Source organism: Neovison vison, chromosome 2 (genome assembly GCF_020171115.1).
Source record: "Neovison vison isolate M4711 chromosome 2, ASM_NN_V1, whole genome shotgun sequence".
NCBI classification, from domain to species: Eukaryota; Metazoa; Chordata; class Mammalia; order Carnivora; family Mustelidae; genus Neogale; species Neogale vison.
The window spans coordinates 181,732,197-181,752,418 of record NC_058092.1 but is presented as its reverse complement, the minus strand read 5'-3'; the positions used below and the strand labels follow the sequence as shown (position 1 = coordinate 181,752,418).

The window sequence follows — 20,222 nt, the reverse complement described above, 5'->3', positions numbered from 1 at the left end:
AAAGGGGCACGTGCACCCGAATGTTTATAGCAGCAATGTCCACAATAGCCAAACTATGGAAAGAACCTAGATGTCCATCAACAGATGAATGGATCAAGAAGATGTGGTATATATACACAATGGAATACTATGCAGCCATCAAAAGAAACGAAATCTTGCCATTTGCGACAACATGGATGGAACTAGAGCGTATCATGCTTAGCGAAATAAGTCAAGCGGAGAAAGACAACTATCATATGATCTCCCTGATATGAGGGAGTGGTGATGCAACATGGGGGCTTACGTGGGTAGGAGAAGAATCCATGAAACAAGATGGGATAGGGAGGGAGACAAACCATAAGTGACTCTTAATCTCACGAAACAAACTGTGGGTTGCTGGGGGGAGGGGGTTTGGGATAAGGGGGGAAGGTTATGGACATTGGGGAGGGTATGTGCTTTTGGGTAAATTGGAAGGGGAGATGAACCATGAGAGACTATGGACTCTGAAAAACAGTCTGAGGGGTTTGAAGTGGCGGGGGGGTGGGAGGTTGGGGTACCAGGTGGTGGGTATTATAGAGGGCACAGCTTGCATGGAGCACTGGGTGTGGTGAAAAAATAATGAATACTGTTTTTCTGAAAATAAATAAATTGGAAAAAAAAAGAATTGTGGGATTGTTTTTTTCTTTCTGTGAAAAATGCCATTGGAATTTTGATTGGGATTACATTGATTTGGTAAATCATATGGGTTGTATCTGGACATTTTAGCAATATTAATCTTCAGTCTGTGAACATTAGATATCCTTTCATTTATTTGCTTATTTATTATTCTTCAGTTTCTTTATTAATGCTTTATAATGCCATAATACAGATCTATTATCTCCTTTGCTAAATTATTCTTAAGTATTTTGTTGTTTTGGGTGCTTTACCAAGTGAGATTGTTTTCTGTAATTTTTTAATGTTCATTTTTAGTGCGTAGAAATGCAACTGGTTTCTCTATGTTGATTTTTTATCCTGTAACTTCAGTGAATTTGTTTTTGTTGTAATAGTTCTTGGTGGTTTCTCAAGAGGTTATTTTTTTTTTTAAAGATTTTATTTATTTGACGGAGTTCAAGTAGGGGGACCAGCAGGTAGAGGGAGAGGGAGAACCAGGCTTCTTAATGAGCAGGAGCCAGAGGTGGGCCTCCATCCTAGGATCCTGTGATTATGATCTGAGCCAAAATCAGCTGTTTAACTGACTGAGCAACCCAGGCACCCCTAGAGATTTTTGTATATAGGATCATGCCGTCTATGAACGGAAACTATTTTACTTCTTTTTTCCAATTTGGATGCCTCTTTTTTTATCCAATTACTAAGCGAAGTAGCTAAAACTTCCAGTATTATGCTGAATAAGTGTGGAAAGTGTGGTCATGATTGTCTTGTTTCCCGTCTTAGAGCTTTCAGCTTTTCATTATTTAATCTGATAACAGTGGGCTGGTCATATATGGTCTTTATTGTGATGATGTATAATTCTTCTATAGCTATTTTTTGACAGTTTTTATCATAAAGACTGTTGAATTGTATCATATGCCTTTTCTATGTCTATATAGAGGATCATATGATTTTTAATCTTTCTTTTGGTAATGTGGTATATCATACTTACTGATTTGCCTATGTTGTACCAACCTTGCATCCAGGATAAATCCCACTTGGTAATGGTGTATGATCTTTTAAATGTGCTCTTGATTCAGTTTGATAGGATTTCATTGAGGATTTCTGCATCTCTATTCATCAGGGATATTGACTTCTTTCCTTGCAGTTTTCTTCTCTGGCTTTGATATCAAGGTAATGCTGGCTTCAAAATGAGTGTGGGAATATTACCTCCTCTTAAAATTTTTTGGAAAGGTTTGAGAAGGATTGGTTTTATTTTATTTTTTTTCTTTAAATGTTTGGTAAAAAAATGTTTGGTAGAATTCACTAGAAAAACATCTGATCTTGTGCTTTTCTTTGTTGGGTGGTTTTAATTATTGATTAGTCTGGATCTATTCAGATTTTCTATTTCTTCATGATTTATTCTTGGTAGCTTATATGTTTCTAGTAATTTACTAATTTCTTCTAGGTCATCCAATTTGCTGACATGTAATGTTTTATAATAGTCTCTTATGATCTTTGTAATTTCTGTGGTATAAGTTGTTATGTCTCCAGTTTTTAAAATAATTATTTGAGACTTTTAAAAAGTTAATCCAGCTAAAAGTTTGTCAAATTTTTAAAAAGATTTTATTTATTTATTTTACAGAGGAGAGAGACAGCAGGAGAGGGAATACAAGCGGGGGGGGGGGGTGCGGCGGGTAGCGTGAGAGGGAGAAGCAGGCTTCTCGCTGAGCAGAGAGTCTGATGTGGGTCTCAGTCCCACAACCCTGTGATCATGACCTGAGCTGAAAGCAGACACCCAACAACTGAGCCACTCAGGCACCCCAATTTTATCTTTTTATGAAACCAATCTTTGTTTTGTTGATTCTCTCTCTCTCTTCCTTTCTCTCTCTCTCTCTCATTTCATTTATTTCTCTTCTCATATTTATTTTTTCTTCCCTATGCTAACTTTGGGCTTAGTTTATTCTTCCAGTTTCTTGAAATATAAAGTTAAGTTGTTTGAGATCTTCTCCTTTTTTTTTTTTAAGATTTTATTTATTTATTTGTCAGATGGATCACAAGTAGGCAGAGAGGCAGGCAGAGAGAGAGGAGGAAGCAGGCTCCCTGTTGAGCAGAGAGCCTGATGCAGTGCCCTATCCCAGAACCCTGGGATCATGATCTGAGCTGAAGGCAGAGGCTTTAACCCACGGAGCCATCCAGGTGCCCCCTCTTCTCCTTTTTAAAGAAAAAGAAAATAATACAGGTGTTTATCATGATTAACTTTCGTCTTAAAACTGCTTTTGCTACATCTCATAAGTTTTGATATGTTATGTTTCCATTTTTATTGGTTTTATGATTTTTTTCTCTTGAATTTCCTTGATGCCTGGTTGTATAGAAGTGTGTTAATTTCAATATATTTGTGAATTTTCCAATTTTCTATTTCTGATTTCATATCACATATGGGTTGAAAAGATAAATTTTTAAATTTAAGTGTTTAATTTATTAAGACTAGTTTTATGGGTTAATATATGATCTATCCTAGAGAATGTTCCATGTGCACTTGAAAAGAATGTATGTTCTGATGCTATTGGCTGGAATGTTTTATGTTTATCAGGTTCACCTGACCTACAATTAGTTTAAGTCCAATGTTTTCTTTTGATTTTCTGTCTGGTTGATCTGTCCATTGCTTAAAGTGGGATATTGATGTCCCATACCATTATTTTATTGTTGTCTATTTCTCCCTTCACATCTATTAATAATTGCTTTATATATTTAAGTGCTCTGATGTTGAGTGTATGTATATTTATAGTTATTATATCCTCTCGATTACTTGACCCCTTTATTATTATGTAGTATTCTTCTTTAATATAGTATTTTATACTAAAAACTATAGCACATATAGTAAAAAACTATAGTTTTTGATGTAAAAACTATTTTGTCCGATGTAGCTGTATCTAGTCTCTTTTGATTACCATTTTCATGTAATATCTTTTTATAGAATTTCACTTTCAGCCTATCTGTGACCTTAAAGCTAACATAAGCCTCTTTTAGGCAGCATGTAGGGTTTTTCTTTTTTAAAATATCTATTTAGCCACTATGTGTCTTTTGATTGGAGAGTTTAATTCACTTAGATTTAAAGTAATTATTGATAAGTCAGGACTTCTATTGCCATTTTTTTTCGATTTTGCAGTTCCTTTGTTTCTTTCTTCCTTTTTTATCTTCCTTTGTAATTTCATGATTTGTTTTTATTTTTTGTAGTAGTATGCTTTGATTCCTGTATCTTCATCTTTTCTGTATCCTCTAAAGGATTATTATTTTTTTAAAAGATTTATTTATTTATTTGAGAAAGCAAGAGGGAGGGCATGAGCAGGGGGAGGAGCAGAGGAAGAGAGGGAGAGAATCCTCAAGCAGACTCTCTGCTAAACCTGGAGTCTGACACAGGCCTTGATCCTATGACCCTGAGATCATATCTTGACCTGAAATCAAAAGTCAGATACCTAACTGATTGAGCAACCCAGGCCCCCAGCATAATTTTTTGGTTGCCATTAGGCTTAAATAACACATTTTATAGTAATAACAGTTTATTTTAACCTAATAACAACTTAACTTTCGTTGCATAAAAAAACATATACTTAAAAAAAAAAGATTTATTTATTTATTGGAGAGAGAGATTATGGGGGGAGGGCCAGAAGGAGATAATCTCAAGTAGACTCCCTCTTGAGTGCAGAGCCTGATGCAGGCTCAATCCCACGATTCTGAGATCATGACTTGGGCTAAAGTCAAGAGTCAGATGCTTAACCAACTGAGCCATCCAGGCTCTCCCAAAATCATGTGCTTTTATCCCTCCTCACATTTTTTTTTATTCTTGTTACAATTTACATCTTTTTATGTTGTGTTCCTTAGTAAAGTTTTGTAGCTTTAGTTATTTTTAATATTTTTAAATTATTATGCTATAGTTGTAGGTGATTTATCCACCATCATTACAATGTTAGAGTATTCTGAATTAATATATTTGTCCTTTTTTAACGATTTTATTTATTTGACAGAAAGAGAGAGAGAGAGACAGTGAGAGAGGGAATACAAACAAGCAGGGGGAGTGGGAGAGAGAGAAGCAGGCTTCCCACTGATCAGGAAGTCCAATGTGGGACTCGATCCCAGGATCCTGGGATCATGACCTGAGCCAAAGGCAGATGCTTAACAACTGAGCCACACAGGCTCCCTGATATATTTGTCTTTACTAGTGAGTTTTACACTTTCATTTGTTTTCATGTTGCTAGTTCGTATCCTTTGTTTCCAATTTGAGCTCTCTTTAGCATCTCTTGTAATGTGGGCCTTGTGGTGATGTACCTCAGCTTTTCTTTGGAAATGTCTATCTCTTCTTCTGAAGAACATCTTTGCCAGTTATGGTATTCTTGGTTGCCACCTTTTTCTTACACCTTTTTCTTATATTCGTTTGAATATATCATTTCACTTTCTCCTGACCATCAAGATTTCTACTAAGAAGTGTGATGATAATTTTATGGGGGCTACCTTGTATTAGATAAGTTGATTTTCTCTTGCTACTTTCAATATTCTTTTTTGTCTTTGTCTTTTGACAATTTGATTATAATGTATCTCAGTGAAGATCTTTTTATGTTTAACCTGTTTGGGATTCTTTGTGCTTTATGGATCTGGGTGTTTATTTCCTACCCCAGTTTATGAAATTTTTTGGTCATTATATTTTTAAATAAGATTTCGGAAACTTTCTCTTTTTCTTTTCCTTCTGGGATTCCCATGATGTGTATTTTGATCTTTTTGGGATGCTGTTCCAAAGAGCTCTAAGCTTTCTTAACTCATTTTAATAATTTTTTCTTTTTGTTCCTCTGATTAGGTAATTTCAAAGGATTTGTCCTTGAGTTCATTGATCCTTTCTTTTGCACACTCAACTCTGTTCTTGATCCCTTTAGTGGATTTACAGTACAATCGTTGTATTCTTTAGCCCCTGGACTTCTTTTAGGTTATTTTTTATGATTGCTTTCTCTTTGTTAAACTTACCATTTTGTTCATGTACTGTTTTCCTTACTTCATTGAATTGTCTGTTTGTGTTCTCTCCTGATGAGCTTTTAAAGATGATTATTTTGAATTATTTTTCAGGCAATTATTAAATCACCATTTTTTTAGGATCAGCTCCTGGACCTTCATTTTGTTTTTTTGGTGAGATCATATTTCTTTGGTTCTTTGGTTCTTCATGTTGCTTGAACCTTGCATGCTGTCTTCACATTTGAAGCAGTCATTTCCTCTTTACTGACTGGCTTTAAGAGAGAAAGATCTTCACCAGTCAACCAGACTAGAGATAATGGGGTCTCTCAGACTCTTTCTGTGTGGGAACTTGCTTTATTTTTTCATTATTCCCTTGTGGGAGAAGTCTTAGACTGTGTACCTTAGCTTGATCCTGCAAAGCCAGGCCAGGTGCCGACATTTTCCTATTTATCTTCCCAAGGTCATTGCCCGAGGTGTTCAAGGTTATGCATCTCTTCCTAATCCAGCAGATCCAGCTGGATGCTGGTAGTTGTGTGGCTTTCTGTGGGAGTTCCCATGCCTTGTCTGCAGGAGAGCTTAGGGTATTGGCTACTGGAGGGAGGGGTTGCATGGAATGCTGGGGGTACATGTTGGCTAGTTGTGGGATCCCTAGGTGGGGTTCTCACTGGGTTTGTGGGCAGAATTCTTACTAGAATCCACACTCCAGTTAGTAGGATCTGCCACTTGTTGATCTATGCATGAGTTGCTCTGAGCTCTTGTCTTTATTCTCTGCTCTCTTACCAATATCTATATTATTCAGTTTTCCCAGTTCTTTCAATATTGTGGGTATGGCAATATGGATACAGGTCCCTTAGACGCCCTCTTCAGAAGGCTGGGGAAGCTTAGGGCTCACTTTGCTCTCATTTTTTCCAGTGTGATAAATTATAAGTGAGGGCAGTATCTGTAGGCCCTGTGCTGTCTTACCTTGACATGAGTAAAGCGAAAGTAGTGGGTTTTTGTTTGTTTGTTTTGAATCCTTTTCAATGCTTCTATTTTTTGGTTCTTTGCTCCACTGGGGTGCCAGAACCATTCAGCTGTACACTGAGGTATTTTAGTTTGTGGATTATTGTTAAATCAGTTAAAACAGTTTCTATAGAGATGTATGGTAGGGAGCCTTGTTTAGGAGAGACAATTTTTTACTTCATAGGTCTCAAATATCCATTCTAGTTTATACAACATTCAATTTATATATATAAAAAAAAACCCTTACCATTTTTATCTATTTAATGACAAGGTTAGTGAAAATTTTTATTGGATATAACTAGGAGGACGGTAGTTTTAGGCGGAATGATGAGTCCTGCATGTGGGTATCAGATGTCAGAGCACAGATCACAGAATTTGGTTTTAAAGGTCAAGGAAATAAAAATCCAAGGTAAGATAGCTTAAGGAATTGTCCTGTAGGGCAGGAACTAGAGTGAGCTTAATCCTATAAGAAAGACTATTTTCTGTCATGAAATCTAGTCAGAACATCTAAAATTACATTTCTTCTAGCAATACTTATAGGTAAACATTTGAAATTCAATCAGATTTACCTATCATTATAAGCAGGAGACATGCTAACTGCTCCTAAGACATCTTTTAATGGCATTTGAGCAAGTAATTCTGTTGCCCTCAGTCTCTTCTCAATGATAATATCACATTGGAGGGACATTTTCAAAAAGGTTTTAATTGATTTAATAATTGTTATGAAACACTGGAATAGAATGTTTGTATGACATTAGTGAGCCAAAGAAAGACATGGTAAAATTGGGAATGAAATAAGGAGGTAGATTTATGTGTAAGTGACTCCTTGATGGATGGCCAAGCTTATCGTAGAGTTATTATCTAGTCAAGAAGATTATGCACTGGATAAAGAAAATTTTGAATTTGGTATTTATAAAAATAATTTCCTTTCTATTTTTTTCATTTTTTGTCCATCTAAAAGAGAAAAATGGATAGATTAAGTAGTACAGGAAAAAAATAAGAAGGAAATAGAATCATGAAAGGAAGAATTCTGCTGAAAAATTTTAGGACATTTAATTTTATAAAAGATCTAGTTGTATTTTATATTATATGTGAACATTACACAGGACTAATTTTTCTTTTTTTCTAAATGTTTAGAAATGTTTTTTTCTTTCTGTAATGATTTTCTTTTCCTTGCTTGACATAGGATTTTAGTTTTAAAAATTTTATCCTAGTTTTGATCCCCAAAGATTTATCATAATATAATAGGACAATGATCAGTGTAAGATACATACATACACACAATATACATATACCTCTGTGTATGTGTGTTTATTTATCACTGTGTGTATTTTTGTTTGTATATGTATGCTCACATATGCACTCACAATTTCAAAATTATTATATGATTCTATTTTATGCTAAGAGTTCTTCAGAGAGCTTTTATTTGATACTAATTTTTCCCCCAATTATCACATTATGCTTAAATCTTGGAAAGGCTTCCTCTCTTAATATATTTTAATAAGAGAACCCTTGGAGCCACATAACCTTCATCTTTTCATCATAGGCTACTGATTATCTTGACTTCTATTGCCTGAAGACTTATATCTGATGGAAACATTAAAAATACCATGTCAGGTTCCAAATAGTAGGAAATAGCTGGCAGTTATAATAGATCATATGGAAAATAGAATTTTACTTTCTAAATAAATAATTAGATTCAGAATTCTCTTTGATAATTTAGTGTTGAGGCTAATTAGAATATATTATTTACAATGAGGCATAATGAAAATAATAGTGAATTAGGTATTTACAACCTGGACACTCATCTGAAATCACTGTTTATTTGCTCAGTGACCTTGGGAAAGAGAGCCTCAGCTTGACTCATCACCAACTGAAATATGTATTTAATATCTTTACTGCCCAGCTCTTTTTAATGTTGTTAAGATGAAATGATATATGTGAAAATATTATGTAAACAATGAAGTTCTATATTAAGGTGGCTATTATAAATTATAGTTGATATGTGCCATGGACTCTATTAAGCATTCACGTAATTCTTACAACAGCTTTATGGGAGAAGCAACATTTTAATATTCCAGTTTTACAGATCAGGAAGGTGAGGTCCATAGTGTGTAAGATATTTGATTGAGCTCACACTATCTATGATTGGGAAAGGCAAGATTTGGATACTGGTTTGTTTGACACTAGACTTGATGCTCATAATTGCACAATTTTTATCTCTCATTTGAATAATAATTCCTATATAGGATAATGCATGGAAATGAATTCTCTCTTTTTTAAATCACTTCTGAATTCTAAATGTGAAAATGAAATAATATTTATTTTTCCTAAAAGCATAATGTAATGGAGTTCTAATTATTGAAATGTATTCTTCCTTTAGAATTTAATTGTCTTGGATCCACTCACAGTGACTGAGGAAGAAATTAGACCATCTCTAGAGAAACGTCTTGAAGCCATTATCAGTGGGGCTGCACTATTGGCTGACTCTTCATGCACTAGAGATTTCCATCGGGAACGGATTATTGCAGAATGCAATGCCATTCGCCAGGCTCTCCAGGACCTGCTTTCAGAGTACATGAACAATGTAGGTAACTTGTTTTCCCCCAACCCCATTCACTGGTTATATGCTGAGGGTCTTTCTGTGTACAAATGTGATAAATTACAAATGAGTACATGATTTTACATAGGCTGTCTTTCCGAGTGGGTTCTACTCACAAAATACAGCATTGATACAGGAATTTCTAGGGATGAGATCCAAAAATATATAATTGTTTTGTTTGAGGCAGTATCTAAATATTAGTTGAAGAAGGGAGTCAAAATTGGAGAAAGGAAATTGGAGTTGGACATCAATTTAAAGGATGAAAGGAAGATGAAGAAAGGACAGTTTGTTCAGGATTTCGTTGGTGAATAAGAAGATCAGAATTTAGACAGTATTAGATAAAGTCAATGTTGAAGGGATCAGGGGTTATTTTTGAAGGTGTAAAGAACTCATATAGTTTGTAACTATAGCTCCTAACCTTTTCACACGTGACATACTGTCTTAATTTTTTTGCACTTTTAGCTATCTCTTAGGAATATGAGAAATGCTATCTAAATTTAGACACATGTAAAAATATTTGTTTCATGGTGCTCTTGGTTTCATTTCATAAAACTTCATATATGACATATTGATTTCATATGTACATATTTACATCCATCTATAGAGTATCAATGCCAATTCTTACATTCAAATCTTGCTGCTGTTTTTAAAATGAGGAAGAAAGAAAGCCTTGACGACATTGTCAAGCATATATTGATCATAGAGAATTCTTAATAATAGAGCTAAACAAAATGAAGGATTTATAATAGGTATATAATTAATATATAATAATATATATTTATAAAATATTTTGTTCATCTGCCTTACAAATGGAATAATTAAAGAATTATGAAGGTACATTTTGAAAATTATTAGTTACAAATCATATGACTTTTTGGGCATGAAGTTGAAGATTTAGGATTGTTCAGTATAAGTAATTTATGTGAATAATTGAAATGTGCTAAAATTAGTTAATGAATTTTAAGGCTCCTTCTGCACATTTGATGTATCTCCATACTCTTAATATTTGATGACTTTGGCTCCTGACCAAAAATCTCTTGCCTGTCAAGAAATCAAAGTTGTAAGGCAGATTTTGTTAACAAGAAGAACATGTTAGTAACATCATGTCCTGCTTCTGAAGCTAGAATAGTTCCATTTTTAGCACATGATATATTTTTTTTATTTCCAGTATTTTTAAAATTTTTTATGGAAAATTATGACAAAGTGTAAGAAATAGAAAATTATATAAGGCAAGCCTGAACCCAGAGATCACATAATATATTTTTAGTTAAAGAATTTTTAAGGGATTTCATCACTTATAAGAAACTCAGAAGATAATATTGTATTGGATTTTCTTCTCCCATGTTCTTTAAACTATTAAAATTATTATTCTCATATTTGTAGGTAAAATACAATTAAATATGTTTATTTTATCTTTAATTATAAAATTATAGATAAATTCCCTTTATCAGACTTAGATAAAGTTGTTTTATTCCTTTAGATGCAAAAGCAAACAGATACCCAAAAACAATCACCAATGTACATAGTCAGGAATGGCTATGTAATTGTGGAGCTTGATGCCAAATGAAAATGCAAATATTCTTCAAAAGCAGAGGAAAAAACTCTTTTTTCCTTTTTCACAGTCTTGTTTGACCCAAGAAAGGTGATTTTTATTTGCTATTTAGTGTTAGGTTCCCTAGTACATAGGGCTAATTGTGGGAACATGCAGATCCTCTTAGGTGTCTGTGGCTCTTCTCCATGACTGTGACCCATTTTGCCTTGTTCCAAGGCCATCACCAGAAGTGGCAGCAATTGTTTGGTGGGGGAACAGGTGGCTAAGGACCTGTGCCTGGAAGGCAGAGCTAAATGTGAGTCTAAGACATATGCTTCATCACTGCCTCAGACTTCACAAATATAACCAAATTCAAAGATAAATTTCTTAAAAATTTTGAGACTGTGATAGCTGAGCATTAAAGGCCAGCCATAAGGTTTCTTTCTGAGTATGGCACCTGTGTGCAGTCACATGCCCTGAAGCTGGTCCTGTACATCATAAATGCATATCACATAAGCAATTTTATGGTTCTCTTCAACTTTGGGTTTAAAACTATTTGAGTTAAAAACTATTCATACCAAAGGTAAAGTGATGGGAGCATTCTGCCCTGGGTGCAATCATTAAGACCTTGCATAATATCTAGATATTTATAAATAATAGTAAGACTAACAGAAAGTTGGTCTGTTTTTTATTTTCACCATGCTCTAGGAGTTCTAAATGTTAAGTGATAAAATGTTTTTCTCAAAATTCTTGTGTTCTTCTAAGTTCTAAACAATTACTTTGGTTGTAAGTTATGTTTAATAGTATGTATGTATGATTCAAATTGCACATTTTATGATTATACTTTAATAACCTTTATATTCCTTATGCATTTAAACAGCAGATTCAAAATTAACAATGATGACACAGTGATTGTAAAGACAAAGAACTATGAAATAGAGTCACTTCAGTTCTGTTGTTTTATATTGTATGTGTATGGAATTTTATTTAAATTTAAAAAGCATGACAGTGAAACAGTATGAATTTCCATGGGTAATATTTGTGTTAAGTAAATGCAAATTTTATGCATTTGAACTTCATATATAAAATCTTTTTTTATTTGTGAAATATTTTATTGAATTTGAGTACTAACTTCAAAATTTGTTTTCCTTTAAGATTTGTCAATTGCTTTAAAGTTAAAGAACAAGTCAGGAAAATAATAATTATTACTAAAAAGTAATTTTGTCATACAGAGAAGAGAAGTGTTTAAATATCTACTCCAAGTATTAAATATTCTAAGTGAGGCACTTAAAGTACTTAGGTGTTTTTCTGTGTTTTACTGCTCTTTTTCTTAATAAGGATTTACTCATATTCAGTTTCAAGGCCCATTTGTCAAGTAAGCAAAACTTACTTATGTTACTAATATCCTGATAGGTATGTTGGTTTTAAAACAAGGTAAGTTCTGTATAAGAAGAGTGAAGTGGAAAGAAACTTTTTCATTTATAATATGCAAATAATTAAGATTAGAGGCAATAGCTTTTTAAAATCATGTCCAGATAATTATCTTAACTCATTTTTTTTTCCCAAGGGTAGACTCAATTAGGAATTTAAATGCTTTTCAGTTATTTAATTGATTAGATTGCACTACTCTTCATACTTGATTGAGGTTTTCTTCTTCTTTCCTCCTTCGCCCATGTTTCCTCTTCTCCTCTTCTGGCAAAGGAGAGTAAACACTCCAGAAATACCTCTCGAATATGGCACTTCATCATTTTTAGCTCTCATCCCTGTTGGAATTCCTGTGTTTACTCGTCTGCCATCTCGGCTGGACCGGAGCTCTAAGAGAGTGAGGATTATCTCCCTTGCTCTTTAAACAGAGACTTTCAGGTAGCAGGAGCTCAGTAGTTATTATTTGGATACAAGTAAATTGAGTTTAGTACTTGCTTCTTTTCAGTTTTTTAAATTAAAATGACAGTGTGTCTAAAGCAATTAATTTGTATTTATTTATTATATTAAATGATTACCATGGAGAAAACATGAGGAAGATTAATGATAAGAACAGATACACAGAAAAGGAAGAAGTGAGAAAGCTGTTCTTTGGTGATTTAGTATATTTGTATATCCCTTTCTCTTAGGATATAATATGAAATACTTCCTGAGGAAGGCTTTTTTTTTTTTTTCAGGGAATTAAAGAATTACAGTGTGTGGGCAATGTCTGGTGATCTGCCCTAATGTTGGTGTAGAGGTCAGAGCAGGAGGAGCTAAATTTATGCAGTGGTGGTCCACATGATCAGAAATACATGTGTATGTACATTATATTGACATTATATTATAAGTACAGCTCATTAATAATAACAAATGAATTTTTAGTATTATGAGAAAGCACTGCAAGGGCAGTTTAATAGCTCTTTTTTTCATATAAAAATACAGTATTTTAGGCCTTATACTAGTATCTTGACCTAGACAATGAATATTGGAATTAAATAGCAGGAACCAATCTGGAAAAACAGTGGGGTATATTTTCAGAACAGATTCCCGAGTTTTAATCCAGGGTTATTTCACAAATGATGCTTCTTTATACCTTTCATTATCTTTAATGTACTTTCCTGGTATTAGCTGAACTCAAACCGTTCTCAGAATTTGCTCAAAGATTTTAGGATAGCTGATGTACTTCAATCTTCAATTTCCAGTTTAAGGAATGCAGTGTTTCATTTGGTGGGCTTGGTTTACTTTTCAGATTAGTTTTGAGTTTTTGTAATTGGGCTGTTGACGATTCTTGAGACATAATAAAGATAACTGTGAAAACTTAAGATTAACACTTATAAACTGTGGATGTTTTATATGAATGTGACTTCAAGGCTTCAAATTTTGTAAGCCTGTTGAGTACAGAGAAGTTCAGCAGTGGGAAATGAATATAGTTTATATAGTTTATGTTTTCTCAGGTTTAGTCCACATGACCAGTCTAAATTACTTTCTTAAACAGATCAGTAAGTCTTGATCATTTTTTTTGACTGAAATTCTATGTGAAATTCTATGTGTAGTGTCTTGTGACATTGTTAAGAAATTAGTAGGAAATGAAACCTGATAGATCCATTACAGATAAAACAGACCACCCCTTACCACTCTGATGATTATATATATTTGTTGTAATATTTTCCATATATTTATGGAAATATTTTCCATATATACATAGGAATAGTTATTTTGTATCCATAGCTCAACAGTCGACACAAATCTCACTGGGATAAAAAAAGGAAGTGTTAGCAATGCTGCATCCTTTTTTAAAATTTTTTTATTAACATATAATGTATTATTAGCCCCAGGGGTACAGGTCTTTGAATCACCGGGTTTACACACTTCACAGCACTCACCATAGCAATACCTTCTCCAATGTCCATAACCTCACCACCCTCTTCCTACCCCCCCTCATCCCAGCAATCCTCAGTTTGTTTTGTGAGAGTAGGAGTCTCTTATGGTTTGTCTCCCTCCCGATCCCATCTTGTTTCATTTATTCTTTTCCTACCCCCAAGCCCCCCACATTGCATCTCAACTTCCTTATATCAGGGAGATCATATGATAATTGTCTTTCTTTGATTGACTTATTTCGCTAAGTGTAATACCCTTTAGTTCCATCCATGTTGTCACAAATGGCAAGATTTCATTTCTTTTGATGGTTGCATAGTATTCCATTGTATATATATACCACATCTTCTTTATCCATTCATCTGTTGATGGACATATAGGTTCTTTCCATAGTTTGGCTATTGTGGACATTGCTGCTATAAACATCTGGGTGCATGTGCACCTTCAGACATTTCTGCAAAGAAGACATCCAGATGGCCAACAGACACATGAGAAAGTGCTCCCCATCACTCAGCATCAGGGAAATACAAATCAAAACCACAATGAAATACCACCTCACACCAGTCAGAATGGCTAAAATTAACAAGTCAGGAAATGACAGATGCTGGCAAAGATGTGAAGAAAGGGGAACCCTCCTACACTGTTGGTGGGAATGCAAGCTGGTGCAACCACTCTGGGAAACAGCATGGAGGTTGCTCAAAAAGTTGAAAATAGAGCTACCCTACGACCCAGCAATTGTACTACTGGGTATTTACCCTAAAGATACAAATGTACTGCAATACTGCATTCTTTTCTGAAGTCCATTTCTTTTCCTTTTCCAGATTCTAGAGGCTGTCCACATTCCTTGGCTCATTGCCTCTTTCTCCATCTTCACAGCCAGCATTGTCACATTTCTCTGACTGTTTCTGTCTCCACATCTCTTTCTCTGACCCCAGCCAGGACATGTTTTCTACTTTTTAGGATTTGTATGATTAGATAGGGCCTGCCCAGATTATCCAGGATAGTCATGCCATCTCATGGCTTTTAGCCTTATTTACATCAGCAAAGTTCCTTTTGTCATTTAAGGTAATGTGCTCATAGGTCCTGGGAATAAGGGTATGAGTATTTCTGGGAGCCCCATGACATACACTAATATCAGTCTTCCTTAGTCTCTTCTGTGGAATTGTCATTGCTCTTTATATTTTGAATCTATTATAGTAGTTAGTATCCCTTATTTCCTTTAGGCTTTATACAGTCACATCACATGTCTGTTTTATTTACTATTTTATCTCAAGCCCCAGGCACAATACTTGGCATTACAAAAAGTTAGATTATATTTTTGAATGAAAAAAATAAAATGAAATTATTGCACACTGTATATGCCATATACTGGAGAAAGAGCTTCTCTGACATTAATGAATGACATTCATAAATGAAATGAGTTCCAAGCATCTACTAGATTTATGTAGTGAACTGCCTATTATAAAACGTCTTATTTTGCAAAGTATAGGTCTTTTCTAAAAATCAGTGTGAATATTCAGAAATAATTTTCTCATCACAATCTCTTCATTTGGATGCACATCCAAATATAATCTAAAACAAGATTTTTACTAATTAAAAAATATACTCCAGTGAATATTCAGAATCAGATAAAGTTTTGCTTTTGTTTTTTAAAACTTAGAAGTTTTAAATGTTTAATATTTTTCTAAGGTATTTATGTTTTTCTTATACCTCCAGTGTTGGTTAGACCTAGTCCATCTTCTCTGATGTATAGTGAATGTAAGGAATTCTTCATGTGGTTAGGGCAGAACAACAAGGCTGTCTAAAGAAGAAAGTGTTTTTAGAGGGAAATCTGGTTTTTTGTTTGTTTGTTTTGTTTTTTAATGGTGGTCTTTCTATAATTAGTGAAAACAAATTTGGAGGTGGGTAACCATCATACTTCAGTTCTAAGAATCAATAGATGTAGATATTTCTTCAGGGGTCGGTTAAAATCATGTTGATATTGTCAAGTTTGGATGTGTTGCTGGACAGCATCTTCATGTGATGTTAGATTATTGGTAAAGGTAACACTCAGATTGACACTTTACTATAAAGTGTATTAGAGAGTTTAGTGAGTGATAGTTAAAGTAAACGAGTCAGGTCTGGCTCTTTGCAGGGAGCAATTTGCATTTCCAGACTTCTTACTTGCCCAATATTTTCTTCTTTTGGTGTCTTATGTGAAAGTGTCTTGTTGGTTCTCATTATGTACTTGTTGAGTGAGTAAATAATCAAATGGATTGGCTTTTGTTATTTGGAGACCTTTTTCATTTGTAAGTTCTGGATTTAATCTATTCCCTCTCCTGGGGAATTATAAAGATTCACTAAGGCCAATAAAGAGATGTTAAAGGGTTTTTCTTCATTAAAAGTCCTCTACCTCTTTTCTGAAATCCATTTCAGAAATGATTTTAGCCTTGGGTGCCTGGGTGGCTCAGTTGATTGGCAGCTGCCTTCAGCTCAAGTCATTATCCTGGAGTCCTGGGATAGAGTCCCACATTGGGATCCCCCTGCTCTGTGCGGAGTCTGCTTCTCCCTCTCCCTCTGCCTGCCACTACCTCTGCTTGTGCTCTTCCTCTCTCTGTGTCAAATAAATAAATAAAATCTTTTAAAAAAGAGAAATGATGTCTTCCTTATTTGTCATGATGATAAGATAAAGCAGTTAGGATGATGTACATGCAATGAATCTTTGAATACTAAGATGAGTTAGGATTCAAATTCTAAAAATATAAAATCAGCTTCCAAATCTCTTCCCTTTCACCTTCCCTCCCCACCCCTTCCCCTCCCTTCCCTTCCCTTTCCTTCCCTTCCCTTCTCTTCTCTTCCCTTCTCTTCTCTTCTGTCTCTTCTTTTCTTTCTCCCTCCTACCCTCTCTCCCTTCCTTCCTTCCTTCCATTCTTTCACAAAACTGGCTTTTCCAACACAGAGAAGAAGGCAAATATTTAGAAAAAATGTGAAGATGGCAGAATTTATCCCAGATGAAAGGACAAGATAAGGCCAAGCCAGAGATCTAAGTGAAACAGATATAAATAACATGACTGATGGAGAACTTAAAGCAACAATCGTAACGATATGCTCTGGATTTGAGAAAAGAATAAAAGACATCAATCAGCAAGATCCCTAACACAGATATGAAAGAATTATAAAAAAATCAATCAGAGATGAAAAGTGTAATAAACAAGATTAGAAACACACTTGATGCAATGAACAGCAGGCTAGAAAAAAAAGAGGAATGAATTAATGACCTAGAAGACAAAGTAATGAAAAGCAAAGAAGCTGAGCAAAAGAGAGAAAGAGAGAAAGAATTATGCATCACAAGAATAGACTTAGACAACTCAATGACTCCATCAAACAGAATAACATTCACATTATAGGCGTCCCAGAAGAAAGAGAAGAGAGGGCAAAAAATTCATTTGATGAAATAATAACTGAAAACTTTCCTAATCTGGGGAAGGAAACAGACATTCAGATCCAGGAGGCACAGAGGACTCCCATCAAAATAAAAAATATCAGGTCAACACCAAGATATATTGTAACTAAATTTGCAAATATACTGATAAAGAAAAAAGTCTTGAAGGAGAAAACCAAAGAAGTCATTAACTTACAATGGAAACCCCATATGAGGTGCTGGAGATTTTTCCACAGAAACTTGGCAAGCTGAAGAGAATGACATGGTATATTCAAAGTGCTGAATGGGTAACATCTGCAGTCAAGAATACTCTATCTGGCAAGGCTATCATTCAGAATAGAAAGAAATATAAAGAGTTTCCTAAACAAAACTGAAGCATCATGATTACTAGCCCTGCAAGAAATATTAAAGGGGACCCTTTGAGTGGAATGGAGAGACCAAAAGTAACAGTATAAAGGCAGGAAACACAAAAGGAGTAAACATTTTCTGTAAAAATCAGTCAAGGAACTCACACAAGAAAGGGTATAACATATGATAACATATACCTAAAACATGGGGAGAAGAGGAGGAAATAATGGTTCAAACTTGAATGACCATCAACTTAATATAGACTGCTATTTACAGAAGTTATATGCAAGCCTAGTGGTAATCATATATCAAAATCACTGGGCACCCTGGATGGCTCAGTTGGTTAAATAGCTGCCTTCAGCTTGGGTCATGATTTTGGAGTCCTGGGATTAAGCCCTGCCTTGGGCTTCTTGCTCAGAAGGGTGTCTACTTCTCCCTCTGTCCCTGCCCCTGCTCATGCTCTCTCTCTCTCTCTCTCTAACTTTCGGGGGAAAAGAAAAAACAAAAACAAAAACAACAATAACAAAATACAGAAAACCTACTGAGAAACATGGAAATAATAAAGAAAAAGAAATCTAAATGTATCACTAAAGAAAACTAGCAAAAAATGAAAACAAAAAAATCAAGAAGGATCAGAGAACATCTCCAGGAACAACAACAAAACAGTTAGTAAAATGTCAATAAATACCTATCTATCAATTGTTACTTTGAATGTAAATGGACTAAATGCTTCTATCAAAAGACACCGTGTGTAGGAATGGATAAAAAATGAGACCCATTTATATGCTGTGTACAAGAGATTCATTTTAGATCTAAAGACACTTGCAGATTGAAAGTGAGGGAATGGAGAAGCATTTATCATGCAAATGGAAAGAAAACCAGGGTAGAAATACTTAAAATATTGGACAAAATAGTCTTTAAAACAAAGAGTGTAGGGGCGCCTGGGTGGCTCAGTTGTTAAGTGTCTGCCTTTAGCTCAGGTCATGATCCCAGGGTCCTGGGATCGAGTCCTATATCAGGCTCCCTGCTCTGTGGGAAGCCTGCTTCTCCCTTTCCCACTCCCTCTCCTGTGTTCCTTCTGTTGCTGTGTCCCTCTCTGTCAAATAAATATATAAAATATTAACAAAAAAAAACAAAGACTATAACACGATAAAGAAGGGCACTATGTAATAATACAGGGGACAATCCAACAAGAAGCTATAACAATTATAAATGTTTATGCACCCAACATGGGAGCACCCAAATATATAAAATATTTAAGAAAAAATGTAAGGGGATTAATTGCTAATAACATAGTAATGGCAGGGGACTTTAACACCCCACTCATATCCAGGGACAAATCATCTCAACAGAAAATCAACAAGAAAACAATAGCTTTGAATGACACATTGGACCAGATGGACTTAACAGATATATTCAGAACATTCCATCCTAAAACAGCAGAATACAGATTATTTTCAAGTGCACATGGGTCATTCTCCAGAATAGATCATATATTATGTAAGAAAATATGTCTCAACAAATAAAAAATGATTGAAGTCATCCCATGATCCTTTTCTGACCACATGCTATGAAATTAGAAATCAACCACTAAGAAAAAAATCTGGAAAGACCAAAAAATACATGGAAGTTAAACAACATTCTACTAAACAATGAATGGGTCAAACAGGAAACCAAAGAAGAGATTAAAAAATACATGGAAACAAATGAAATGAAAACACAATCATCCAAAACTTTTGGCATGCAGCAGAAGTGGTCTTAAGAGGGAAATATATAGAATAAGTCCTAACTCAAGAAACAGGAAAAATCTCAAATAAACAAAGTTTAAGCCTAAAGGAGCTAGAAAAAGGACAACAAATGAAGCCTAAAGCCAGTAGAAGGAAGGAAATCATAAAGATTAGGACAGAAATATGATATAAAAACTAAAAAACCCAATAGAACCAATCAGTGAAAGCAGGAACTGGTTCTTTGAAAAAGCAGTAAAATTGACAAACCTCTAGCCAGACTTATCTAAAAGAGAAAGGATCTAAATAAATAGAATCACAAATAACAGGAGAATAACAACCAACAGCACAGAAATACAAACAATTATAAGAGAACATTATAAAAAACTGTATGCCAACAAACTGGATCACCTGGCAGAAATTGATAAATTCCTAGAAACATATAAATGATCAAAATTGAAATGGTAAGAAATAGAAAACTTGAACAAACTGATTACCAGGAGAGAAATGGAATCAGTAATCAAAAAACAAATGAAAGTTCAGACCAGATGGCTTCACAGGGAAATTCTACCAAACATTTAAAGAAGAGATAATACCTATTCTCTGAAGACTATTCCAAAAAAATAGAAAAGGAAGGAAGACTTCCAAATT

The 20,222-nt window shown here is 34.5% G+C and overlaps 1 protein-coding gene across 1 annotated transcript in view; it reads left to right on the top strand.

The window, feature by feature from the left end:
- The window catches only part of LOC122900720 (catenin alpha-3), a 1,358,242-nt gene that overhangs the window by 59,732 nt on the left and 1,278,288 nt on the right, over window positions 1-20,222 (top strand). The window contains exon 3 of the mRNA XM_044239621.1: window positions 8,990-9,193. Within this exon, the coding sequence (XP_044095556.1) occupies window positions 9,185-9,193 (9 nt within the window). The 5' untranslated portion in view covers window positions 8,990-9,184. The remainder of the gene's footprint in view (window positions 1-8,989; window positions 9,194-20,222) is intronic.